The sequence below is a fragment of the Procambarus clarkii genome, chromosome 81, assembly GCF_040958095.1.
Source record: "Procambarus clarkii isolate CNS0578487 chromosome 81, FALCON_Pclarkii_2.0, whole genome shotgun sequence".
NCBI classification, from domain to species: Eukaryota; Metazoa; Arthropoda; class Malacostraca; order Decapoda; family Cambaridae; genus Procambarus; species Procambarus clarkii.
This window is the reverse complement of record NC_091230.1, coordinates 3,752,243-3,778,253: the sequence shown is the minus strand read 5'-3', so window position 1 is coordinate 3,778,253 and position 26,011 is coordinate 3,752,243. Positions and strand designations below refer to the sequence as shown.

Sequence of the window (26,011 nt, the reverse complement as noted above, 5' to 3'; positions counted from 1 at the left end):
GTGGTGGTGGTGATGAGTCACCTTCACACACTAAGTGGTGGTGGTGAGTCACCTTCACACACTAAGTGGTGACGGTGAGTCACCTTCACACACTAGGTGGTGGTGAGTCACCTTCACACACTAAGTGGTGGTGGTGGTGAGTCACCTTTACACACTAAGGGGTGGTGGTGAGTCGCCTTCACACACTAGGTGGTGGCGGTGAGTCACCTTCACACACTAAGTGGTGGTGGTGAGTCACCTTCACACACTAAGTGGTGGCGGTGAGTCACCTTCACACACTAGGTGGTGGTGAGTCACCTTCACACACTAAGTGGTGGTGGTGAGTCACCTTCACACACTAAGTGGTGGTGGTGAGTCACCTTCACACATTCAGTGGTGGTGGTGGTGAGTCACCTTCACACACTAGGTGGTGGTGGTGAGTCACCTTCACACACTAGGTGGTGGTGGTGAGTCACCTTCACACACTCAGTGGTGGTGGTGGTGAGTCACCTTCTCACACTAGGTGGTGGTGGTGAGTCACCTTCACACACTAGGTGGTGGTGGTGAGTCACCTTCACACACTAGGTGGTGGTGGTGAGTCACCTTCACACACTAGGTGGTGGTGGTGGTGAGTCACCTTCAAACACTAGGTGGTGGTGGTGGTGAGTCACCTTCACACACTAGGTGGTGGTGAGTCATCTTCACACACTAGGTGGTGGTGGTGGTGAGTCACCTTCTCACACTAGGTGGTGGTGGTGAGTCACCTTCACACACTAGGTGGTGGTGGTGGTGAGTCACCTTCACACACTAGGTGGTGGTGGTGGTGAGTCACCTTCACACACTAGGTGGTGGTGGTGGTGAGTCACCTTCACACACTAGGTGGTGGTGAGTCATCTTCACACACTAGGTGGTGGTGGTGGTGAGTCATCTTCACACACTAGGTGGTGGTGGTGGTGGTGAGTCACCTTCACACACTAGGTGGTGGGGGTGGTGAGTCACCTTCTCACACTAGGTGGTGGGGGTGGTGAGTCACCTTCTCACACTAGGTGGTCGTGGTGAGTCACCTTCACACACTAGGTGGTGGTGGTGGTGAGTCACCTTCACACACTAGGTGGTGGTGGTGGTGAGTCACCTTCACACACTAGGTGGTGGTGGTGAGTCACCTTCTCACACTAGGTGGTGGTGGTGGTGAGTCACCTTCACACACTAAGTGGTGGTGGTGAGTCACCTTCACACACTAAGTGGTGGTGGTGGTGAGTCACCTTCACACACTAGGTGGTGGTGGTGATGAGTCACCTTCACACACTAAGTGGTGGTGGTGAGTCACCTTCACACACTAAGTGGTGGCGGTGAGTCACCTTCACACACTAGGTGGTGGTGAGTCACCTTCACACACTAAGTGGTGGTGGTGGTGAGTCACCTTTACACACTAAGGGGTGGTGGTGAGTCGCCTTCACACACTAGGTGGTGGCGGTGAGTCACCTTCACACACTAAGTGGTGGTGGTGAGTCACCTTCACACACTAAGTGGTGGCGGTGAGTCACCTTCACACACTAGGTGGTGGTGAGTCACCTTCACACACTAAGTGGTGGTGGTGAGTCACCTTCACACACTAAGTGGTGGTGGTGAGTCACCTTCACACATTCAGTGGTGGTGGTGGTGAGTCACCTTCACACACTAGGTGGTGGTGGTGAGTCACCTTCACACACTAGGTGGTGGTGGTGAGTCACCTTCACACACTCAGTGGTGGTGGTGGTGAGTCACCTTCTCACACTAGGTGGTGGTGGTGAGTCACCTTCACACACTAGGTGGTGGTGGTGAGTCACCTTCACACACTAGGTGGTGGTGGTGAGTCACCTTCACACACTAGGTGGTGGTGGTGGTGAGTCACCTTCACACACTAGGTGGTGGTGGTGGTGAGTCACCTTCACACACTAGGTGGTGGTGAGTCATCTTCACACACTAGGTGGTGGTGGTGGTGAGTCACCTTCTCACACTAGGTGGTGGTGGTGAGTCACCTTCACACACTAGGTGGTGGTGGTGGTGAGTCACCTTCACACACTAGGTGGTGGTGGTGGTGAGTCACCTTCACACACTAGGTGGTGGTGGTGGTGAGTCACCTTCACACACTAGGTGGTGGTGAGTCATCTTCACACACTAGGTGGTGGTGGTGGTGAGTCATCTTCACACACTAGGTGGTGGTGGTGGTGAGTCACCTTCACACACTAGGTGGTGGGGGTGGTGAGTCACCTTCTCACACTAGGTGGTGGGGGTGGTGAGTCACCTTCTCACACTAGGTGGTCGTGGTGAGTCACCTTCACACACTAGGTGGTGGTGGTGGTGAGTCACCTTCACACACTAGGTGGTGGTGGTGGTGAGTCACCTTCACACACTAGGTGGTGGTGGTGAGTCACCTTCTCACACTAGGTGGTGGTGGTGGTGAGTCACCTTCACACACTCAGTGGTGGAGGGGGTGAGTCACCTTCACACACTCAGTGGTGGAGGGGGTGAGTCACCTTCACACACTCAGTGGTGGAGGGGGTGAGTCACCTTCACACACTCAGTGGTGGAGGGGGTGAGTCACCTTCACACACTAGGTGGTGGTGGTGGTGAGTCACCTGCACACACTAGGTGGGGGTGGTGAGTCACCTTCACACACTAGGTGGTGGTGGTGAGTCACCTTCACACACTCAGTGGTGGAGGGGGTGAGTCACCTTCACACACTAAGTGGTGGTGAGTCACCTTCACACACTAAGTGGTGGTGGTGAGTCACCTTCACACACTAAGTGGTGGTGGTGAGTCACCTTCACACACTAGGTGGTGGTGGCGAGTCACCTTCACACACTCAGTGGTGGTGGTGGTGAGTCACTTTCACACACTCAGTGGTGGAGGGGGTGAGTCACCTTCACACACTCAGTGGTGGAGGGGGTGAGTCACCTTCACACATTCAGTGGTGGAGGGGGTGAGTCACCTTCACACACTCAGTGGTGGAGGGGGTGAGTCACCTTCACACACTCAGTGGTGGAGGGGGTGAGTCACCTTCACACACTCAGTGGTGGAGGGGGTGAGTCACCTTCACACACTCAGTGGTGGAGGGGGTGAGTCACCTTCACACACTCAGTGGTGGAGGGGGTGAGTCACCTTCACACACTCAGTGGTGGAGGGGGTGAGTCACCATATTGTGAGTTACAATGTTACGGTGTCTGGAGCCTGGGGGATCCAGATAACGCAGTGTTCCCGGGTACTGTTGCTGTAGTACTAAGGTACTGTTACTGTAGTACTAAGGTACTGTTACTGTAGTACTAAGGTACTGTTGCTGTAGTACTAAGGTACTGTTGCTGTAGTACTAAGGTACTGTTGCTGTAGTACTAAGGTACTGTTACTGTAGTACTAAGGTACTGTTACTGTAGTACTAAGGTACTGTTCCTGTAGTACTAAGGTACTGTTACTGTAGTACTAAGGTACTGTTGCTGTAGTACTAAGGTACTCTTGCTGTAGTACTAAGGTACTGTTGCTGTAGTACTAAGCTACTCTTACTGTAATACTAAGGTACTGTTCCTGTTGTACTAAGCTACTCTTACTGTAGTACTAAGGTACTGTTGCTGTAGTACTAAGGTACTCTTGCTGTAGTACTAAGGTACTGTTGCTGTAGTACTAAGCTACTCTTACTGTAATACTAAGGTACTGTTCCTGTTGTACTAAGCTACTCTTACTGTAGTACTAAGGTACTGTTGCTGTAGTACTAAGGTACTGTTGCTGTAGTACTAAGGTACTGTTCCTGTAGTACTAAGGTACTGTTCCTGTAGTACTAAGGTACTGTTGCTGTAGTACTAAGGTACTGTTACTGTAGTACTAAGGTACTCTTACTGTAGTACTAAGGTACTGTTACTGTAGTACTAAGGTACTGTTGCTGTAGTACTAAGGTACTGTTGCTGTAGTACTAAGGTACTGTTACTGTAGTACTAAGGTACTCTTACTGTAGTACTAAGGTACTGTTCCTGTAGTACTAAGGTACTGTTGCTGTAGTACTAAGGTACTGTTACTGTAGTACTAAGGTACTGTTGCTGTAGTACTAAGGTACTGTTGCTGTAGTACTAAGGTACTGTTCCTGTAGTACTAAGGTACTGTTACTGTAGTACTAAGCTACTCTTACTGTAGTACTAAGGTACTGTTGCTGTAGTACTAAGGTACTCTTGCTGTAGTACTAAGGTACTGTTGCTGTAGTACTAAGCTACTCTTACTGTAATACTAAGGTACTGTTCCTGTTGTACTAAGCTACTCTTACTGTAGTACTAAGGTACTGTTGCTGTAGTACTAAGGTACTGTTGCTGTAGTACTAAGGTACTGTTCCTGTAGTACTAAGGTACTGTTCCTGTAGTACTAAGGTACTGTTGCTGTAGTACTAAGGTACTGTTACTGTAGTACTAAGGTACTCTTACTGTAGTACTAAGGTACTGTTACTGTAGTACTAAGGTACTGTTGCTGTAGTACTAAGGTACTGTTGCTGTAGTACTAAGGTACTGTTACTGTAGTACTAAGGTACTCTTACTGTAGTACTAAGGTACTGTTCCTGTAGTACTAAGGTACTGTTGCTGTAGTACTAAGGTACTGTTACTGTAGTACTAAGGTACTGTTACTGTAGTACTAAGCTACTCTTACTGTAGTACTAAGGTACTGTTGCTGTAGTACTAAGCTACTCTTACTGTAGTACTAAGGTACTCTTACTGTAGTACTAAGGTACTCTTACTGTAGTACTAAGGTACTGTTGCTGTAGTACTAAGCTACTCTTACTGTAGTACTAAGGTACTCTTACTGTAGTACTAAGGTACTCTTACTGTAGTACTAAGGTACTGTTGCTGTAGTACTAAGGTACTGTTACTTCTACTCAAGTACTAATGTAGAACTAAGGTATTATTAATGTAGTACTAAGGTACTGTTGCTGTAGTACTAAGGTACTGTTACTGTAGAACTAAGGTATTGTTACTGTAGTACTAAAATATTACTAAGGAACTGTTACTATAGTTCTAATGAAATACTAATGTAGTACTAAGGTACAGTTACTCTCATAATAAAGTACTGTACTAAAGAACTGGAAATAGAAAACTGTATTATCAAGGTACTTAAGTACATGTGCTACCTTACAGACGCATCACAAGTACTAAGGTACTAAATTGTACTACCTTACAGACGCAGTACTAAGGTACTAAAGTACTTGTACCGCCTTACAGACGCAGTACTAAGGTACTAAAGTCCTTGTACTACTTTACAGACGCAGTACTAAGGTACTAAAGTACTTGTATTTTCTTACAGACCCAGCACAGTAGTAAGGTACTAAAGTACTTGTACCGCCTTACAGAAGCAGTACTAAGGTACTAAAGTACTTGTACTACCTTACAGACGCAGTACCAATGTACTAAAATACTTGTACCACCTTACAGACGCAGTACCAATTTACTAAAGTACTTTTACCACCTTACAGACGCAGTACCAATGTACTAAAATACTTGTACCACCTTACAGACGCAGTACCAATGTACTAAAGTACTTGTACTACCTTACAGACGCAGTACCAATTTACTAAAGTACTTGTACCACCTTACAGACGCAGTACCAATGTACTAAAGTACTTGTACTACCTTACAGACGCAGTACCAATGTACTAAAGTACTTGTACTACCTTACAGACGCAGTACATCTACAGTCACAAGCTGCTACAAGAAGTGTTGTCTGAGGGCAAGACCAGCTACACCTGTGGAGAGTTCCCTCATGTGGTGGAGGACCTCCGTCTCCCTCACCCTCCCTCCAACACCTCCACCATACTCCAACAGTTCCAGGTGAGACATGTGTGTCCTCCTCTACTACCAGTATCACTCACCCTCCCTCCAACACCTCCACCATACTCCAACAGTTCCAGGTGAGACATGTGTGTCCTCCACTACCAGTATCACTCTCCCTCCCTACAGCACTAACACCAGCTCCACCACCCTAACACCAACACCTCCACCCTAACACCAACACCACCACCCTAACACCACCACCACCACCCTAATACCAACACCCCCACGCAAACACCAACACCACCCCTAACACCAAATCCACTAACCTAACACCAGCACCACCACCCTAACACCAGCAACCCCACCCAAACACCAGCACCACCATCCTCACACTACCACGACCACCCTAACACCAACTCCACCACCCTAACATCAGCACTACCACCCTAACCCAAACACCACCACCCTAACACCATCACCACCACCCTAACACTAACACCACCACACTAACACTAACACCACCACCCTAACACTAACACCACCACCCTAACACTACCACCCTAACACTAACACAATCACCCTAACACTAACACCACCACCCTAACCCTAACACCACCATCCTAACCCTAACACCACCACCCTAACACCACCACCCTAACACCAGCACAACCACCCTAACACCAGCACCACCACCCTAACACTAACACCACCAGCCTAAAACCAACACCACCACCCTAACACCAGCACCACCATCCTAACACCAGAACCACAACCTTAACACTAACACCACCACCCTAACACTAACACCACCACCCTAACACTAACACCACCTCCCTAACACCAGCACCACCACCCTAACACTAACACCACCACCATTAACAGTAACACCACCACCCTAACCCAATCACCACCACCCTAACATCACCATCCTAACACCATCACCACCACCCTAACACTAACACCACCACTCTAACACCACCACCCTATCACCACCACCCTGACACTATCACCACCACCCTAACACTAACACCACCACCCTAACACCATCACCACCACCCTAACACTAACACCACCACCCTAACACTAACACCACCACCCTAACACTAACACCACCACCCTAACACTAACACCACCACCCTAACGCTAACACCACCACCCTAACACTGACATCACCACACTAACCCTAACACCACCACCCCCCTAACCCTAACACCACCACCCTAACACTAACACCACCAGCCTAACACTAACACCACCATCCTAACACCAGCACCACCACCCTAACACTAACACCATCCTAACACCAGCACCACCACCCTAACACTAACACCACCAGCCTAACACCAACACCACAGGCCTTGGAAGAGCTCGAAATTACGAGAGAGGAGGTCAAGAGACACCTGCTGGATCTGGATGCTAGAAAGGCTGTTGGCCCAGACGGGATCTCACCATGGGTACTGAAAGAGTGTGCAGAGGCACTTTGCTTGCCACTCTCCATAGTGTATAGTAGGTCACTGGAGACGGGAGACCTACCAGAAATATGGAAGACGGCGAATGTGGTCCCAATATACAAAAAGGGCGACAGGCAAGAGGCACTGAACTACAGGCCAGTGTCCTTGACTTGTATACCATGCAAGGTGATGGAGAAGATCGTGAGAAAAAACTTGGTAACACATCTGGAGAGAAGGGACTTCGTGACAAATCGCCAACATGGATTCAGGGAGGGTAAATCTTGCCTGACTTGCTTAATAGAATTCTACGACCAGGTGACAAAGATTAAGCAAGAAAGAGAGGGCTGGGCGGACTGTATTTTCTTGGATTGTCGAAAAGCCTTTGACACAGTACCGCATAAGAGGCTGGTACATAAGCTGGAGAGTCAGGCAGGTGTAGCTGGGAAGGTGCTCCAGTGGATAAGGGAGTATCTAAGCAATAGGAAGCAGATAGTTACGGTGAGGAGTGAGACCTCAGATTGGCGTGAAGTCACCAGTGGAGTCCCACAGGGCTCAGTACTCGGTCCTATCTTGTTTCTGATATATGTAAATGATCTCCCGGAGGGTATAGATTCATTTCTCTCAATGTTTGCGGACGATGCCAAAATTATGAGAAGGATTAAGACAGAGGAGGACTGCTTGAGGCTTCAAGAAGACCTAGACAAGCTGAAGGAATGGTCAAACAAATGGTTGTTAGAGTTTAACTCAAGCAAATGTAATGTAATGAAGATAGGTGTAGGGAGCAGGAGGCCAGGTACAAGGTACCATATGGGAGATGAAATACTTCAAGAGTCAAAGAAAAAAAAGACTTGGGGGTTGATATCACGTCAGACCTGTCTCCTGCAGCCCATATCAAGAGGATAACATCAGCGGCATATGCCAGGCTGGCCAACATAAGAACGGCATTCAGAAACTTGTGTAAGGAATCATTCAGAACTTTGTATACCACATATGTCAGGCCAATCCTGGAGTATGCAGCCCCAACATGGAGTCCATATCTAGTCAAGGATAAGACCAAACTGGAAAGGGTTCGAAGGTTTGCCACCAGACTACTACCCAGGCTGAGAGGTATGAGCTACGAGGAGAGACTACGGGAATTAAACCTCACTTCGCTGGAAGACAGAAGAGTTAGGGGGGACAAGATCACCACATTCAAGATTCTGAAGGGAATTGATAGGGTAGATAAAGACAGGCTATTTAACACAAGGGGACACAGGTGGAAACTGAGTGCCCAAATGAGCCACAGAGATATTAGAAAGAACTTTTTTACTGTCAGAGTGGTTGACAAATGGAATGCATTAGGGAGTGATGTGGTGGAGGCTGACACTATACACACTTTCAAGTGTAGATATGATAGAGCCCAATATGCTCAGGAATCTGTACACCTGTTGATTGACGGTTGAGAGGCGGGACCAAAGAGCCAGAGCTCATCCCCCGCAAGCACAACTAGGTGAGTACAACTAGGTGAGTACCACCAGGCTAACACCAGCACCACCGCCCTAACACCAACACCACCTCCCTAACACCAGCACCACCACCCTAACACTAACACCACCAGCCTAATACCAGCACCACCACCCTAACATTAACACCACCAGCCTAATACCAGCACCACCACCCTAACACTAACACCACCTCCCTAACACCAGCACCACCACCCTAACACTAACACCACCAGCCTAACACCAGCACCACCACCCTAACACTAAAACCACTCAGTGAGACAATCGCGTGGGAAAGTCGAGGGCTTGAGGCTCCGCATTAATCGTCCATAAAATCGGGCCTCTTAGGTTTACAGTGATTGATCACGGATCTGGGATATCACAAAGTGTATAACCGCACATAGAAAAAATAAACACAGTGATATCACTAGAACTTTTGTGTTAAACAGAATAATCAGAGCTCCAGGCCACGTGGGGAGCATAGGGCCTCGAGGCCGATGTTTACATATTTGTATCAAGGTGTACTCGGGCTATAGAGAACAGTGATACAGTAAATTAGTGAACAGTAACACAACAGGCGAAAGGATACAGCAAACTGAAACAACCAGCAGCACCGGTCCACTGGCACTCAGTGGAAGAGTGGGACTCCACACCACGTGGAGAGACGACGAATCCACCGAGGACCTCGACATAAGGACATCATTATAAACTCACCTGGTTGTGTGAGCGGGACGGTTTTGGCCGGTGAGTACTGCCTGCTCGGTTAGTTAACTGATGTACGGTTAGGTCTATTATAAGAGAAATCTTGTTCAGTTTATATATATTTAGACTCTCAAAGTGGCTCATTCCGGGTAGAAGTGTGACACACAGGGGACCCTCGTGACACGCACACGCACAAGCAAACACATACACAAGCAAACACACACACTCACAAGCAAACACACACACTCACAAGCAAACACACACACTCACAAGCAAACACACACACACACAAGGGAATCGACAGGGTTGATAAAAACAGGCTATTTAACACACGGGGCACACGCACTAGGGGACACAGGTGGAAACTGAGTGCCCAAATGAGCCACAGAGATATTAGAAAGAACTTTTTTAGTGTCAGAGTGGTTGAAAAATGGAATGCATTACGAAGTAATGTGGTAGAGGCTGACTCCATACACAGTTTGAAGTGTAGATATGATAGAGCCCAATAGGCTCAGGAACCTCCAGTCTCCATGGTGTAGTGGTAAGACACTCGCCTGGCGTTCCGCGAGCGCTATGTCATGGGTTCGTATCCTGGCCGGGGAGGATTTACTGGGCGCAAATCCTTAACTGTAGCCTCTGTTTAACGCAACAGTAAAATGTGTACTTGGATGAAAAAACGATTCTTCGCGGCAGGGGATCGTATTCCAGGGACCTGCCCGAAACGCTACGCGTACTAGTGGCTGTACAAGAATGTAACAACTCTTGTATATATCTCAAAAAAAAAAAAACTGTACACCTGTTGATTGACAGTTGAGAGGCGGGACCAAAGAGCAAGAGCTCAACCCCCGCAAGCACAACTAGGTGAGTACAAGCAAACACACACAGTGGCCGAGGTGGCCGAGCGGACAGCACGCTGGACACGTGATCCTGTGGTCCCATGTTCGATCCCGGGCGCCGGCGAGAAACGATGGGTAGAGTTTCTTTCACCCTATGCCCGTGTTACCTATCAGTATATAGGTACCTGGGAGTTAGTCAGCTGTCACGAGCTGCTTCCTGGTGTGTGTGTGTGTGTGTGTGTGGTGTGGAAAAAAAATAGTAGTATTAGTAGAATCAGTTGATTGACAGTTGCGAGGCGGTTCGAAAGAGCAGAGTTCAACCCCCGCAACCACGACTAAGTGAATACAGTAAGGGATGGAGTAAATCAAAATACGAAAAGTTTTTACTTATGTGAAACATCACACCAGTCACAGGATAAACCCCCCACCCCCCCCTCTTTCCCACCCCATCTTTACCGAAACCCTCCCCCCCCCCCTTCTCCATGCATGGGAACCCTTTAGATTGGGGCCTCTGACACTTAGTTGACAACTGTTGGACAACTGACCATACCTCCAATCTCTCGCCCTCCTCCTCCTTCCCCCTAAGCATACACAAATAGATCTCTTCTGTGTCTCTCCCCCTAACCTCCCCATACACATACTCCGTATGCACGCGCACTCACTCACGCACGCTCCCCATCTCACTACCAAAATACTCCCCTCCACTCCCACTCCCCCCTACAATTGACCAGATACACACACACACACACACACACACACACACACACAGTGCTGACATAATAGCACTAGAGATCTGCCATGAGGATGATAAACTAATGATCATAAATGCATATAGTCCACCGTTAAGCAGCACATGGTCAAAGGAGGAGCTAGATAGTAAACGAGAAGGTCTTATAACAATAATGAGAGAGATCATAGCGAGAGCGGATAACGATAGTTCACGACTGTTGATATTCGGCGACTTCAACTTGAAATCCATAGACTGGGAAGCATGTGAAGCTACAACAGAAGATTTCTGGACCTGTAAATTTGTAGACCTCATCCTGGAAACATTCTTGTATCAACATGTTAAACAAGCTACGAGGATGAGGGAAGGGGACGTCCCCTCCATGCTAGATTTGATATTTACCAGGAAGGAGGAAGAAATATTTGACATTCAGTACCTTCCTCCCTTTGGTAAAAGTGACCATGTCTTTTTGGGAATAAAGTATGCAATGCGATATAATCTGGAAGAAAATATGACGGTCGATGCAAATGAAAAACGTGACTTTAGGAGAGGACATTATGGCAACCTTAGAAAAATTTTTAGTGAGTATAATTGGACAGACTTGTTGCTAGGCAAGGAAGTGAATGAGATGTATGTCAGGTTTTATAAAATATATGATAAAGGCACAAAAAAATTTATACCAAAACAGAGAAGCAGAACTAGGAAACAGGATTGGTTCAACAGAAAGTGCGAGAGGGCCAGAGACCAAAAGACACAAAAATGGAATCAATACAGGAAGAGGCCAAACCCCCAAACATACCAGCGATACAAAGATGTGAGAAACAACTACACGGCAGTGAGGAGAGAGGCAAAAAGAAATTTTGAAAAAGGGATTGCAGACAAATGTAAAACAGAACCAGGTCTATTCTATAAATTCATAAACAACAAATTGCAGGTAAAGGATAATATTCAGAGGATGAAAATGGGAAATAGATTCACAGAAAATGAAAAGGAAATGTGTGAAACATTAAACGAAAAGTTCCAAAGTGTGTTTGTACAAAATGAAATCTTCAGGGAACCAGATACAATAAGAATTCCAGAGAACAACATAGAGCACATAGAGGTGTCTAGAGACGAAGTGGAAAAAATGCTCAAGGAGCTAAATAAGAACAAAGCAGTTGGTCCAGATGGAGTTTCACCATGGGTTCTGAGAGAATGTGCACCTGAGCTCAGCATTCCTCTTCAACTGATTTTTCAGGCATCCCTGTATACAGGAGTTGTAGCTGATGTGTGGAAAAAGGCTAACATAGTTCCAGTCTACAAAAGTGGAAGCAGGCAAGACTCCCTTAATTATAGACCGGTATCATTGACAAGTGTAATAGTCAAAATATTGGAAAAAATAATTAAAACTAAATGGGTAGAACACCTGGAGAGAAATGATATAATATCAGACAGACAGTATGGTTTTCGATCTGGAAGATCCTGTGTATCGAATTTACTCAGTTTCTATGATCGAGCAACAGAGATATTACAGGAAAGAGATGGTTGGGTTGACGGCATCTATCTGGACCTAAAAAAGGTTTTCGACAGAGTTCCACATAAGAGGTTGTTCTGGAAACTGGAAAATATTGGAGGAGTGACAGGTACGCTTCTAACATGGATGAAAAATTTTCTGACTGATAGAAAAATGAGGGCTGTGATCAGAGGCAATGTATCGGACTGGAGAAATGTCACAAGTGGAGTACCACAGGGTTCAGTTCTTGCACCAGTGATGTTTATTGTCTACATAAATGATCTACCAGTTGGTATACAGAATTATATGAACATGTTTGCTGATGATGCTAAGATAATAGGAAGGATAAGAAACTTAGATGATTGTCATGCCCTTCAAGAAGACCTGGACAAAATAAGTACATGGAGCGCCACTTGGCAAATGGAATTTAATGTTAATAAATGCCATGTTATGGAATGTGGAATAGGAGAACATAGACCCCACACAAACTATATATTTTGTGAGAAATCTTTAAAGAATTCTGATAAAGAAAGAGATCTAGGGGTGGTTCTAGATAGAAAACTATCACCTGAGGACCACATAAAGAATATTGTGCGAGGAGCCTATGCCACGCTTTCTAACTTCAGAATTGCTTTTAAATACATGGATGGCGATATACTAAAGAAATTGTTCACGACTTTTGTTAGGCCAAAGCTAGAATATGCAGCAGTTGTGTGGTGCCCATATCTTAAGAAGCACATCAACAAACTGGAAAAGGTGCAAAGACATGCTACTAAGTGGCTCCCAGAACTGAAGGGCAAGAGCTACGAGGAGAGGTTAGAGGCATTAAAAATGCCAAAACTAGAAGACAGAAGAAAAAGAGGTGATATGATCACTACATACAAAATAGTAACAGGAATTGATAAAATCGATAGGGAAGATTTCTTGAGACGTGGAACGTTAAGAACAAGAGGTCATAGATATAAACTAGCTAAACACAGATGCCGAAGAAATATAAGAAAATTCACTTTCGCAAACAGAGTGGTAGACGGTTGGAACAAGTTAGGTGAGAAGGTGGTGGAGGCCAAGACCGTCAGTAGTTTCAAAGCGTTATATGACAAAGAGTGCTGGGAAGACGGGACACCACGAGCGTAGCTCTCATCCTGTAACTACACTTAGGTAATTACACACACACACACACACACACACACACTACCCCCTCCCCACCATTCTTTTCACACTTCCTCTGTAACATACCAGATATCCACCCCCCTACACCCAAACCCCTCCCACACAGTGGGACCCCTCCAGCTCCCTTACTCCCTCCCATCATCTGACCACCTGACCTGAAGCGACTTCTTTGCCCCCTCCCATCCCCCAGTTTCCCAAGCATCCTCTCCCCTACAAACACACACACACACACGCAAACACGCACGCACGCACAAAAAACACATAAAACAAACACACTTACACATAAAACAAACACACTTACACATAAACACAAACACACACACAAGAAAAAGCCAGAACGTTTTTTCCCTCAGCCAGGGAAAATGATGGAGGGACATCACCAAACACAGGGACAGGGGAGAGTGGTGGATACTACCTTTGAATTGCTCAACCAGACATTAGGAGGATTCGGCAGAGACCTGCAAGAAATGAAAGGGGGGATTTGGCAGAGACCTGCAGAAAATGCAAGCATTAATACAGAGCCAAAGGATTGAGTTAGAGGAAGCCAGAGAGGAGATAAAGAGACTCAGGGGAAAATCAGAATTCAAACCAGCACAGGGTATGCGACCTCCTGGAAACAGGGGACGAAGCTGATGGAAGGCTCCTTCCAGGGGGACTTGCTTTTGCAGAAATACTGCAGAACAGGCAAAGTGCCAAGGCCGCTCTAGAGGCAGCAGCTATGAAAGCAGCTACTTCACAGAAAGCTGCAAAATGCACTGAACAAATGATGGAAAGGAAACGAACAATTAAAGTTGTAGTAGTACAGGAACCAGAGGGATCCAATCGGGAGGAGTAGAGAAGGAGGGACCAATCAACCATGACAGATCTTGGAGGGACTTGATATGGAGGAGTCAAATGGCCACAAAGAGAAGGTTTTCAGGCTTGGCATCTACAAGAAGTAAAGGAAACGATTGATAAAGGTAGTGCTCACAAACGAGGCAACAAAGGAGAAAATCCTATCCAGGAAGAGCAGACTTGTGACATTAGGGGGGATACGAAGTCTTTCTGCAAAGGGACATGACAAGGGAGGAGAGAAGGAAGGCTGCAGAAGCAAGGAGGAGAATCAGAGAAACGGGTAGGGATATGGGAGCCACAGGACTCAGCTCAGTGTCTCCAGGAACGTCAGAGGGTAGCGGGAATCCCCCCATCAGCAGGCCAGCACCCCCAGGGAGGATTATAACAGAGGCCTCCCACCATCCAACCCCTCAGCCATCTCCCATCAATCACCTGCACCTCCCTAGACAGTAAAGTCCCCCTTCAGACCATGCCCCCCATGTTCCCTGACCCCAGAACCCCCCCCCCCCCCCCATGCCCTTTTTCTTCTCCAACTCCTACCCCAAACCCTCACTATTCCTCCACCCCATGCCCTTCCCTGTTTCTCCAGCTTGTGCCCTTCCCAGTTTCCCCACCCCAAGCGCTCCTCCCTTCCCCCACCCTCTCCCACCCGGCCCCCCTCCCCAGGCTCCCCTCCCCTACCCAACCCCTGACTTCCCTGTCAACCCACCCCAGTCTACCCTGCATACCCCAACCCGTGACCTCCCACCACATGCCCCTCCAGCTCCCCCATACCATGCCCCAACTAATCCCCAACCCCAGAACCCCCCCCCCCCCTCAGCCGCATCACGTCAGACCCCCTAGCGCCCCTGTTCCAGATCCTCCCAGCCCCCTCACACCCCAGACACCCCAGGTCCTCCTTCCTAGGCTCACCCGTCCCAGACATCCCTTGCCCCCCAACTCCAATGGAATCAACAGAAACTGAGAATGGACAAAAGAGAGTCAGCTTCAAGGACATGTACTCGAACATAGATAGGATTATAAACAAGGCCAGTAAACTTATGGAAAGAACACAAGACGTAAACCCAGATGTAATTGGACTCACAAACAAAACTCTCAGGAATCATAACGAATGCGGTGTTTTCCCAGGACTACACTGTACTAAGGAAAGAGAGGGAAGGAAGGGGAGGAGGCGGAGTGGCTCTACTGATGAGAAAGGAATGGAGTTTCGAGGAGATGGTTATTCTGGGGTACAAAGAGTTCAGAGACTTCATAACAGGCACCATGACAATGGAAGGACCAAGAGTAGTAGTAGCAGTGATATATAACCCACCACCAAATGAAAGAAGACCCAGGCAAGAGTATGACAGAAACAACATGGCAGTTAACATTATCATAGAGAGAGCAGCCGCTGCTGCCTGTAGAAATCCATCTTATCTGCTCATCATGAGGGATTTTAATAATAGAAGGATAGACTGGGAAAACAGAGAACACATGGAGGTGAGGAAACATGGAGAGCGAAACTGCTAGAGGTGACGACTAGAAACTTTTTAAGTCAGCATGTCAAGGGTCCCACGAAAATGAGAGGACGAAAATGAAAATGAGAATGATGAACCAGCAAGACTCGACCTAGTATTCACTCTGAACGATTCACACGTAAGGGAAATCGGTCTTGAAGCCCCCGTGGGTATGAGTGATCACAGTGTAATGTTTGAATATCTGGTCAAAGAAGGGTTAATTTACTCAAGGAAGGGACCAGAAAGCAAGAGGGCCGGCATTCTGTAAGGGAAACTATGAGGAGATGAGAAAATTCCTAACTGAAATAGCTTGGGAAACAAGAGCTCAGAGGAAAGACGGTTCAAGACATGAAGGACCACTTTGCACAGAAGTGTAAGGAGACAGCAGACAAGTTCGTCCCAGTCCAAAAGGAAAAAAATGAAATGGAGATGAGAAACCTATGGTTTAATTAGAGTTGCAAGCTAGCAAAGCAGCTTAGTAAGAGGGCATGGAGAACTATAGAAACAATAGAACACTAGAGAGCAGAGAAAGATACCAGAGGGCCAGGAATGAATACGTCAGGGTGAGAAGAGAGGTAGAGGGGCAATTTAAAAATGGCATAGCGAGCAAGGCAAAGACTCAACCCAAACTGCTGCATAGCCACATCAGAAGGAAAACAACAGTGAAGGAACAGGTAATGAAAGTGAGGATAGGGGCAGAAAGATTCACTACAAACGACAAAAAAGTGTGCGAGGAACTCAATATGAAATTCCAGGAAGTCTTCACCTCAAAGCAAGGAGAAGTCCCAGAGATAAGGGAGGGAACATCAACCCAGACACCACTAGAGGAGTTTGTGATTACTAGTTGGGAGGTGAGGAAACATCTGTTAGATTTGGACATGACAAAGGCTATAGGCCCGGATGGAATCTCACCATGGATTCTAAAGGAAGGAGCAGAAGCTCTGTGCCTACAACTCTCCATGGTGTACAACAAGTCACTGGAAACAAGTGAACTGCCAAAAATTTGGAAGACGGCCAATGTAGTCCCAATATACAAGAAGGGTGATAGGCAGGAGGCACTGAATTACAGCCCAGTGTCCCAAACTTGCATTCCAAGCAAGATGATGGAAAAGATTGTGCGAAAAAAAGCTAGTGGAACATCTGGAGTAAAAGAACTTTGAAACACAACATCAACATGGGTTCAGAGATGGCAAATCATGCCTAACAGGATTAATTGAGTTATATAACCAGGCAAGAGAGAGAGGAATGGGCAGACTGCATATTTCTGGACTGCCAGAGAGCTTTTGACACAGTACCACATAGGAGACTAGTGCACAAACTGGAGATGCAGACAGGAGTGAAAGGGAAGGTACTCCACTAGATAAGAGAGAAGCTAAACAACACGACACAGCGAGTCACCGTGAGAGGTGAGGTTTCGGAGTAGCGGGGAGTCACCAGTGGAGTCCCACAGAGATCAGTCCTTGAATCTATACTGTTTCTGATATACGTAAATGATCTCCCAGAAGGAATTGACTCGTTCCTCTCGATGTTTGCTGATGATGCATAAATAATGAGGAGGATCAGGACAGGGGAGGATAGTGTGAGGGAACAAGATGACCTAGACAAACTGAAGGAATGGTCCGACAAATGGCTACTAAAGTTTAACCCAAGTAAGTGTAAGGTAATGAAAGTAGGAGAATATCTAGGAGGCCAGTCACTGGATACAGAATGGGAGATGAAGTCCTTCACGAGAAGGACAGAGAGAAAGATCTGGGAGTTGATATCACGCCAAACCTGTCTCCCGAAGCCCACATCAAAAGAATAACATCAGCAGCATATGCGAGGCTGGCTAACATCAGAACTGCTTTCAGAAACCTATGTAAGGAATCATTCAGAACCTTATATACCACATATGTAAGGCCAATCCTGGAGTATGCAGCCCCAGCATGGAGCCCGTATCTAGTCAAGCCCAAGACGAAGCTGGAAAAAATTAGGAGGTATGCCACTAGGCTAGTCCCAGAACTAAGAGGCCTGAGTTATGAGGACAGACTTCGTAAACTGCACCTCACGTCGCTGGAAGACAGAAGAGCTAGGGGAGACATGATCACCACATACAAAATTCTCAGGGGAATAGACAGGGTGGACAAGGATGGATTATTTAACACGGGTGGCACACGCATAAGGGGACACAGGTAGAAGCTGAGTACCCAAATGAGCAACAGAGACATTAGAAAGAACTTTTTCAGTGTCAGAGTAGTTAGTAAATGGAATGCACTAGGAAGTGATGTGGTGGAGGCTGGCTCCATACACAGTTTCAAATGTAGATATGACAGAGCCCAATAGGCTCAGGAATCTGTACACCTGTTGATTGACGGTTGAGAGGCCAGATCAAAGAGCCAGAGCTCAACCCCCACAAGCACAATTAGGTGAGTACAATTAGGCGAGTACCACCCTAACACTAACACCACCACCCTAACACCGAGACCCTAACACCAACACCACCACCCTAACACCAACACCACCACCCTAACACCAACACCCCCACCCTAACACCAGCACCACCATCCTAACACCAGCACCACCACCCTAGCACCAGCACCACCACCCTAACACCAGCACCACCACCCTAGCACCAGCACCACCAACCTAACACCAACACCACCACCCTAACACTAAAAAAAAAAAAAAACTACGACCAACACCAACTCTCTAACTCTAGCACCAGAACCCTAACACCAACAGCACCACCCTAACACCAGCACCTCCACCCTAACACCAGCACCTCCACCCTAACACCAGCACCACCCTAACACCAACAGCACCACCCTAACATCAACACCACAACCCAAACACCAAATCCACCACCCTAACACCAACCACCCCCCCTAACTCCGGCACCACCACTACCCTAACACCAACATCCCCATCCTAACATCACCACCCTAACACCAACACCACCTCCCTATCTATAGCACCCCCATCTTAACACCACAACCCTAACATCAGCACCACCACCCTTCCACTAAGACAACGACCCAAACACCAACACCACCACCCTAACTCCAACACTCCCACCCTAACACCATCATCCACACCCTAACACCAACACAACCATCCTAACGCCACCACTAACACCCTAACTCCAAAACAACCACCTTAACACCAGCACCACCACCCAAACACCGACTCCACAACTCTAACACCACCCCCACCAACCTAACACCAACACCCTAACACCACCAACCTAACACCTACACCACCACCATAATACTAGCACCACCACCCTAACATCAACACCACTTCCCTAACACCAACACAACCACCCTAACACCGGAACCACCACCCTAACATCAACACCACCACCCTAACACCGGCAACACCACCACCCTAACACCAATACAACCACCCTAACCTAAACACCACCCTAGCTTCAACACCACCACCCTAACACCAATACCACCACCCTAACACCAGCATCACCAACCCAACACCATAACCCACGACATGACACCGTCACCCACACCCTAACATCAACACCCTAACACCAGCACTACCACCCTAACACCAGCACTACCACCCTAACACCAGCACCACCATCCTAACATCAGCTCTACCACCCTAACACCGACACCACCACCCTGACACCAGCATCAGTACCCTAACACCAGCACTACCACCCTAACACCTGCACCACCACCCTGACGCCAGCATCAGTACCCTAACACCGACACCACCACCCTATCACCAGCACCACCACCCTGACACCAACTCCAGCACCCTATGTCGGAAAATCCGACACCATTTAATAATATTACATTCAACAGGCAGATAATATTGCTGCTGTGTTGTATACACAAGTTACCCCATAGAAAATACAGCTTGTAGTGGAATTTTTCGTCTATAGAAAACGGGATATCATTGAAATTGAAATTGAAATTGAAATAAGTTTATTGAGGTAAAATACACACAAAGGGATGAGGTAGCTCAAGCTATTCTCACCCCGTTCAGTACAACGTGTTAGTACATACATAGACACACATCACAAACAATAAACCTGTTACCAAACATTCTGAGAGATAAACATGTACATTTCCTCCTTCACAAGTGGTATGGTATCAGACGTACGCAAATACTTTTATGACCTAGTTATACGGATAATTCAACAAAATATTACAGTCTTGGTGCAAAATTCTTATATCTCTCAAGAATATCATCAACCTTTCCTTTGTGACACATCCAGGCTATTTGCTCAGGAACAGTCCTTATCTCAGTGTTTCTATATACATTAATCAACGGACAATCAAGAACATAATGGGCAAGTGTGTGAGACCTTAACATACCACATAGTTTACACTTCGTGTCATTATCATGAACACCTATCCCATATTCCCAGTAATATTTGTACCCAAGCCTGAGCCGCATGTACACAGAGTCACTCCAAGCATTTCTCCTTTTACCATAAGTGAAATGGGTGTTTTGACTCACATACATGTAGTGTTGCATGGTTAGATTTCTCTCATACATTATCCCTCTCCTCTCCACTCCTGCCTGTGCCTGAATATTTCTGATTTTGCTTCTTATTTGTCTCATTGTGAATTCACATTCAATGTCAATTTGTGGTTTTGATGTGGCACGTTTGGCCAAGTCATCCGCCACCTCGTTGAGCACTATTCCAACATGAGATGGAATCCACATGAATTTCACACTATGACCTTTCAGCTGTATCTCAGTTATTCTTCTCTTACAATCCTCAACTATAGACATGAAGACTGGGTTTCGACTGTTTAAGGACTCCAGTGCTCCTCGGCTATCGACAAATACAAAAACATTTTTGTCGTCATGACGTACTTCCTCCAAACACCTGCAGTTCAGCTTGTGTGGATGATATATAATTACTAAGCCGGAGTTCAATTATCCTGTCCACAGTCCCAAACTCTGTATATTCCCTTATTAGGACACCACACCCTGCCCTGCCATCCTCCGCCACCGACCCGTCGCAATATACATGTAAACTGTTGCCTCTTGGTAACCGAGATATCATGCTTCCATACAAACACCGTAATTGTCCCGGTTCATGATGAATCTTTTTCACCTTGAGGGGTACAATTTCGACGTCTATTTTCTGTACTTTCCAGGGAGCAGACATATTACACTGTCGAGAGGGTTTACAGCAGTCAAGTACATCGTATTCCCTGAGGTCATGAGCTAATCCCCTCGTGTAGCGTGTCTCCCTCAGTTTCCTGGAAGTGTGTACGTCACTCAAGCAGGTCTGAACGCTCTCAAACAACTTATCCCCTCCTTTTCTCCGCATGAAACGAATAGCTACTCTAGTGTTAATGTCATGGACTCTATCACACACACTCTGTAAATTTAATTCCATTCTCATTATTTCAATCATTGCATTTCTTTGACATCCAAGAATAATCCTCATAGCCTCGTTCTGTATCAGCTCTATTTTTTTAATTCTGCCTTGGCCTGTGTAAGACAAAACGGGTGCTGCGTAGTCTATCAGGGACCGAACAGTGCTTATGTATAACATCCGTAAGATAGGTACCCCAACACCTTTACCAGAAAAAGCCAGTGCTTTTAGAGGATGCAGACGGGCTTTACATAAGGTGCTGATATGATTTATTTCAGCATTTTTACTCTCACATGTGTATCCAACATACATGCCCAGATACTTGTACTTCTGAACACGGCTCAGTTCCACACCATTTAGAGTAAGTGTTATATTTCTTCGTTTCCTATACTCATATTTGGTTTTATCTGCATTTATAACTAAGCCTAACTTGTGACAGGTTGTACCAAGTATGTTAAGAGCAGTTTGAATTTTGTTCCCGGAAGTGCCTTGTATAAGAATGTCATCAGCATATATGATCGTCGTGACCCCTGGAGGATACATCTCTGATGCTAATCTGTTCATTAATACATTGAATAAGGTGGGACTTAATACTCCCCCTTGTGGGGTACCTAACTGAAACCTCCGTTCCTCAGACATGTATCCCTGATAATACACCTGACCTTTTCTGCCTTGTAGATAATCCCTTATCCAGTGTAGCAATCTCCCTGTTATTCCCAGATTGGCTAATTCGTATAAGATTACTTCCCCATTGGCTTTATCAAATGCTCCTTGTAGATCAACAAAAACTCTACAATTGTCATCCATATTAGACAAACACTTTAAGAGACAATCCGCAGTACTTTTGCCTTTGATAAAACCAAAGAGATTACTGGACATGTTATTACCTACAAGGTAGAGTAGCCTATTTAACAAAATCCTTTCCATCATTTTACAAAAGCAGGATATTAAGGAGACAGGTCTGTAGCCTCCGTTTGACTTAGGGATAGGAATGATGACAGCCTCTTTCCATTTTCTTTGTAACTTTCCCTCTCTATAACTCAAATTAAACAAATCAAGTAAGGGACTAGGTTTCATACCGGCTAAATAATTAAGAATGTCATACGTTACTCCATCTTTCCCGGGAGCAGTAGAGCTGCCACTTTTTATAGCATCCAGTAGCTCATCGTGAGTTATCTCAGTGCACGCTATAGATCTTGTATTTAAGGCACATAAAGTTACTCCATTTCTAATATTTTCCCATGACTCAATGGTGACTCTCGTGTCTGCAGGTAAGGACTCCATACCAGCAGCACTAGCCCATTTATCTACTAACTCATTAGCAACCTTCCCTGGATCTGAGTGAGCAATGAATTTGGTCTTACAACCCCTGACTTTATTTACTGCTCTCCATACGTCTTTAAGGTTCTTAGTATTACCAATGGACTGAGCAAAGTCTTGCCAGTATCTGTCCCGCGCCTCCTTCCTCACCTGACTGCATTCCCTAGCCACTTCCAACATTGTATTTTTCTCTTCATCCCTCATTCCATTTTTTAACCATTCTTTATGTGCACTCCGTAGCATTCTCTCCCACCCCTTGACTTGCTGATCATTGGAATATTTAAATTTCTTAGGTCCATGCGTCTTGCTTCCACTACCCCCGTTATTTTCCCTCTGTACTAATTTCTCTATGTTCTCGACCATATCCTCGTAAAAACTATCAACGCAGAGTGGCGTGTATTGTTGATACCAATCTCCCATATTTTGAATAAAATAATTTTTCATATCTTTATTAATATTTAGCCTTTTCCTTTGAAAGTGGACTTGTTTTTTCCCCAGTGGTAATTCAACGTTCAAGGCAAAGTGGTCACTAAGTAGTTCCCGAACAACCCGAGCCTCCCCCATAATCCCCTGAGAGTTTAAAATGCAGGCATAGTCAAGCCGTCCTCCCCTGATGTGAGTTGGTTCATTGTTTCCCAATAGAGAGGTATCTGGATGATCTTGTATAAACTGTAACCACTTGACCCCATTAGTACTAATGCTACCCACTGTCCCAAGGCTTATGTGCCGAGCATTAAGGTCCCCTATGACCAGTGAAGGATCAGTATAAATGCAGTCAGGTAGATAGTTAGCGTCGAAGCAGTTCCTGGATACATACAAATTAACTACAATAAATTCCCCTTCCCTTAATGATAATTTAACACAGACAATCTCTATACCTTGCGTTTTTGATGGCGGTTCTACTAACTCTGCTGGTATGGAGTTCTTTACATAAATCGACGTGCCTCTGATGTTATTTGCGGCGAAGAGGTGAAACCCTTTATAACCATTTAATTTCAATAAGCCTTCATTCCTATCCCCTGTCTCTTGGAGAGCTACAACATCAATATCATTTCCCATCACATAACAATGAACATCTGTAACACTGTTTCTTAAACCATTAACATTCCATGACAAAACTTTCAGTCTAGGGTGATCCATTATTAATCAATTCACTGCCTAAGTCATCCCCAATAAATTCACTAAATGATAGCCATACCTTGCATAACATCTCCCACCTCTTCCCAAGTTCACCAGTAAAAGCGACATTACGATTCTCAAGAGATTTTTTCAGCCCTGTGACGTCCATTATTGGCCCAAATGATTCCTTCATTTTATGTGTAATTATAGGGTTCTTCCTTTCACTACGACTACCATCATTCACACACACTTCACTTTCCTTCATTTCATCACTCAATATTTCATTATTGCCCTCAACCACTATATCCTGATTTTCCTTCACAGTTTTGTGAATTTCCTTGACCTCCTGAACGGTTAATTTCGCCTCGATGGACTCGATTCTCTGCCCAAGATTTTGGAGGAACTCACCAACTTTTCTTAGTTTAGCCCACACCTCCTTGACCATATTATTATGACCCTCTTTCTGAGCCACAGTAGGCACTTCACTCACCGTTACATTGTCACTGCCGGAGTCCTGAGTGGTGGCGTGGCTGCTTGTTGCTTGAGCCTGACGAAGTAAAGGAGACTCCTTTACCCACGCATTCGTCCGGTTCACTGGTGCTGTTTGGGGCAGACTGTTTTGCTGTGCTCCCGGTGTCTGGGTAAGAGCTCTTGCTTGCTCTGTAACATTCACCGGCCGGATAACACCCATACTCGGCCTCTTGCTACACACAGCTGAGCTGGCATTGTGAACGCCTCCACAGTTGCAGCATCTGGGAACTATTTTCTCACCCAGATTAAGTCTGTTTCTACACACATTAGAGAGGTGAGACTTTCCGCAGAAACGACATCGTGGATCATTTTGACAGCTCCAGGATTTATGCCCCCATCTGCAGCATTTCAGGCATATTATGGGCTCTTCCACATACTTTGCTACATGCCTGTAGCCAGCCCCGGTGATGAACACTTTCTCGGGAACTTCACCTCTCACTAAAGCCACCACCTGACTCCTAGCTTCACCTTTAATAAGGTGACGCTTGGCCCACACAAATCGTTGGTCGTCGAGGATGAATTCGGGGTCCAGAATCTGAGGGTATTTATAGATAATTACCTTCGTCAGCTTCTCGTTCCCCTCCGGTATTTCCATAACAATTCCATCATATCCGTGCTGGGTAAGATACTCCATTGCCTCCATAGAACCTACCGTTAAGTAAGGTCTGTTTACACCTTCCTTCAGCAGGGGCTCGAACTTGCGGTGTTCTCTTCCAAGTGTGACTGTCCACAGCAGCTTCTGATGATAGGCCAGCGTGCATGAGGCAGGGAAGAGAAGCCTCCATCTCCGCTGACCCTCACCTTCCTGACATCGTTCCGTCCGTTTGTCGACATCAGTCTCGGCGTCGTTCTTCATTCTCTTGTCGTTTCCGTTAAGTGTACCATTACTGTCAACACTACGCCTTGCATCCTGTCTTATTCGTTTCTTCTGTTGCCTTGTTAGAACGTCTTGATACTCACCCTCCTCGACTGACTGGCTGCTTTCTGAGTCCATGTTAATATTGCCGTGGGAAGTAGCCAGTTCTTCTGGTGACTGAGTCTCCATTGGTGGTGGGGAGGCCTGTGGTTGTGCTGGCCTCCACCCCTCACACACACACACACACTAAATATATGAATCAGCAAAATTATAAATTAAATATGCAATCTGGTATGCATATGACTTGAAACTGGAGTTATGTAAATTAATTGGCTCAGGTAAAGCATAGTAAATTTTATCATAAAACTGAGAAATGTCACACACACACAAAATATATGAATCAGCAAAATTGTAAATTAAATGTGCAATTTGGTATGCACATGACATGAAACTGGAGTTATGTAAATTAATTGGATCAGGTAAAGCATAGTAAATTTTATCATAAAACTGAGAAATATCACACACACACACAAAATATATGAATCAGCAAAATTGTAAATTAAATATGCAATCTGGTATGCACATGACTTGAAACTGGAGTTATGTAAATTAATTGGATCAGGTAAAGCATAGTAAATTTTATCATAAAACTGAGAAATGTCACACACACACAAAATATATGAATCAGCAAAATTGTAAATTAAATATGCAATCTGGTATGCACATGACTTGAAACTAGAGTTATGTAAATTAATTGGATCAGGTAGAGCATAGTAAATTTTATCATAAAACTGAGAGATGTAAATTTCATGAAAATAATTACACAAGTATACAACACTCAACATGTAGTACAATATGATACTTAATAATGGATAAAATGTAGAAAAATATACACAAAAGAA

At 45.8% G+C, this 26,011-nt stretch overlaps 1 protein-coding gene and 1 long non-coding RNA gene across 2 annotated transcripts in view; one reads left to right on the top strand and one right to left on the bottom strand.

Moving 5' to 3' along the window:
• Positions 1-5,863: 5,863 nt before the first annotated feature.
• LOC138358106 (uncharacterized) overlaps positions 5,864-26,011 on the top strand; it is a 39,243-nt gene continuing 19,095 nt past the window's right edge. The window contains exon 1 of the long non-coding RNA XR_011225222.1: positions 5,864-5,893. This is a non-coding gene — a long non-coding RNA (uncharacterized lncRNA). The remainder of the gene's footprint in view (positions 5,894-26,011) is intronic.
• Positions 14,506-25,366, bottom strand: LOC138357969 (uncharacterized). Its single transcript, XM_069315177.1, has 3 exons — positions 24,906-25,366; positions 24,209-24,788; positions 14,506-14,543 (listed from the first exon to the last, which is right to left on the bottom strand). Exons 1-3 carry the CDS (start codon positions 25,296-25,298, stop codon positions 14,506-14,508), a joined length of 1,011 nt encoding a protein of 336 aa, XP_069171278.1. The 5' UTR covers positions 25,299-25,366.

What these genes read in the sequence shown, in the direction of transcription:
- LOC138357969 (XM_069315177.1), bottom strand. Translation starts at nt 25,298, where the DNA reads ATGGAGACTCAGTCACCAGAAGAACTGGCTACTTCCCACGGCAATATT. An exon ending in TAAACAGACCTTACTTAACG is followed by an intron (nt 24,789 to 24,905) that starts GTAGGTTCTATG and finishes AAATACCCTCAG; the next exon opens with ATTCTGGACCCCGAATTCAT. An exon ending in CAGTGACAATGTAACGGTGA is followed by an intron (nt 14,544 to 24,208) that starts GTGAAGTGCCTA and finishes TACTTCTTGTAG; the next exon opens with ATGCCAAGCCTGAAAACCTT.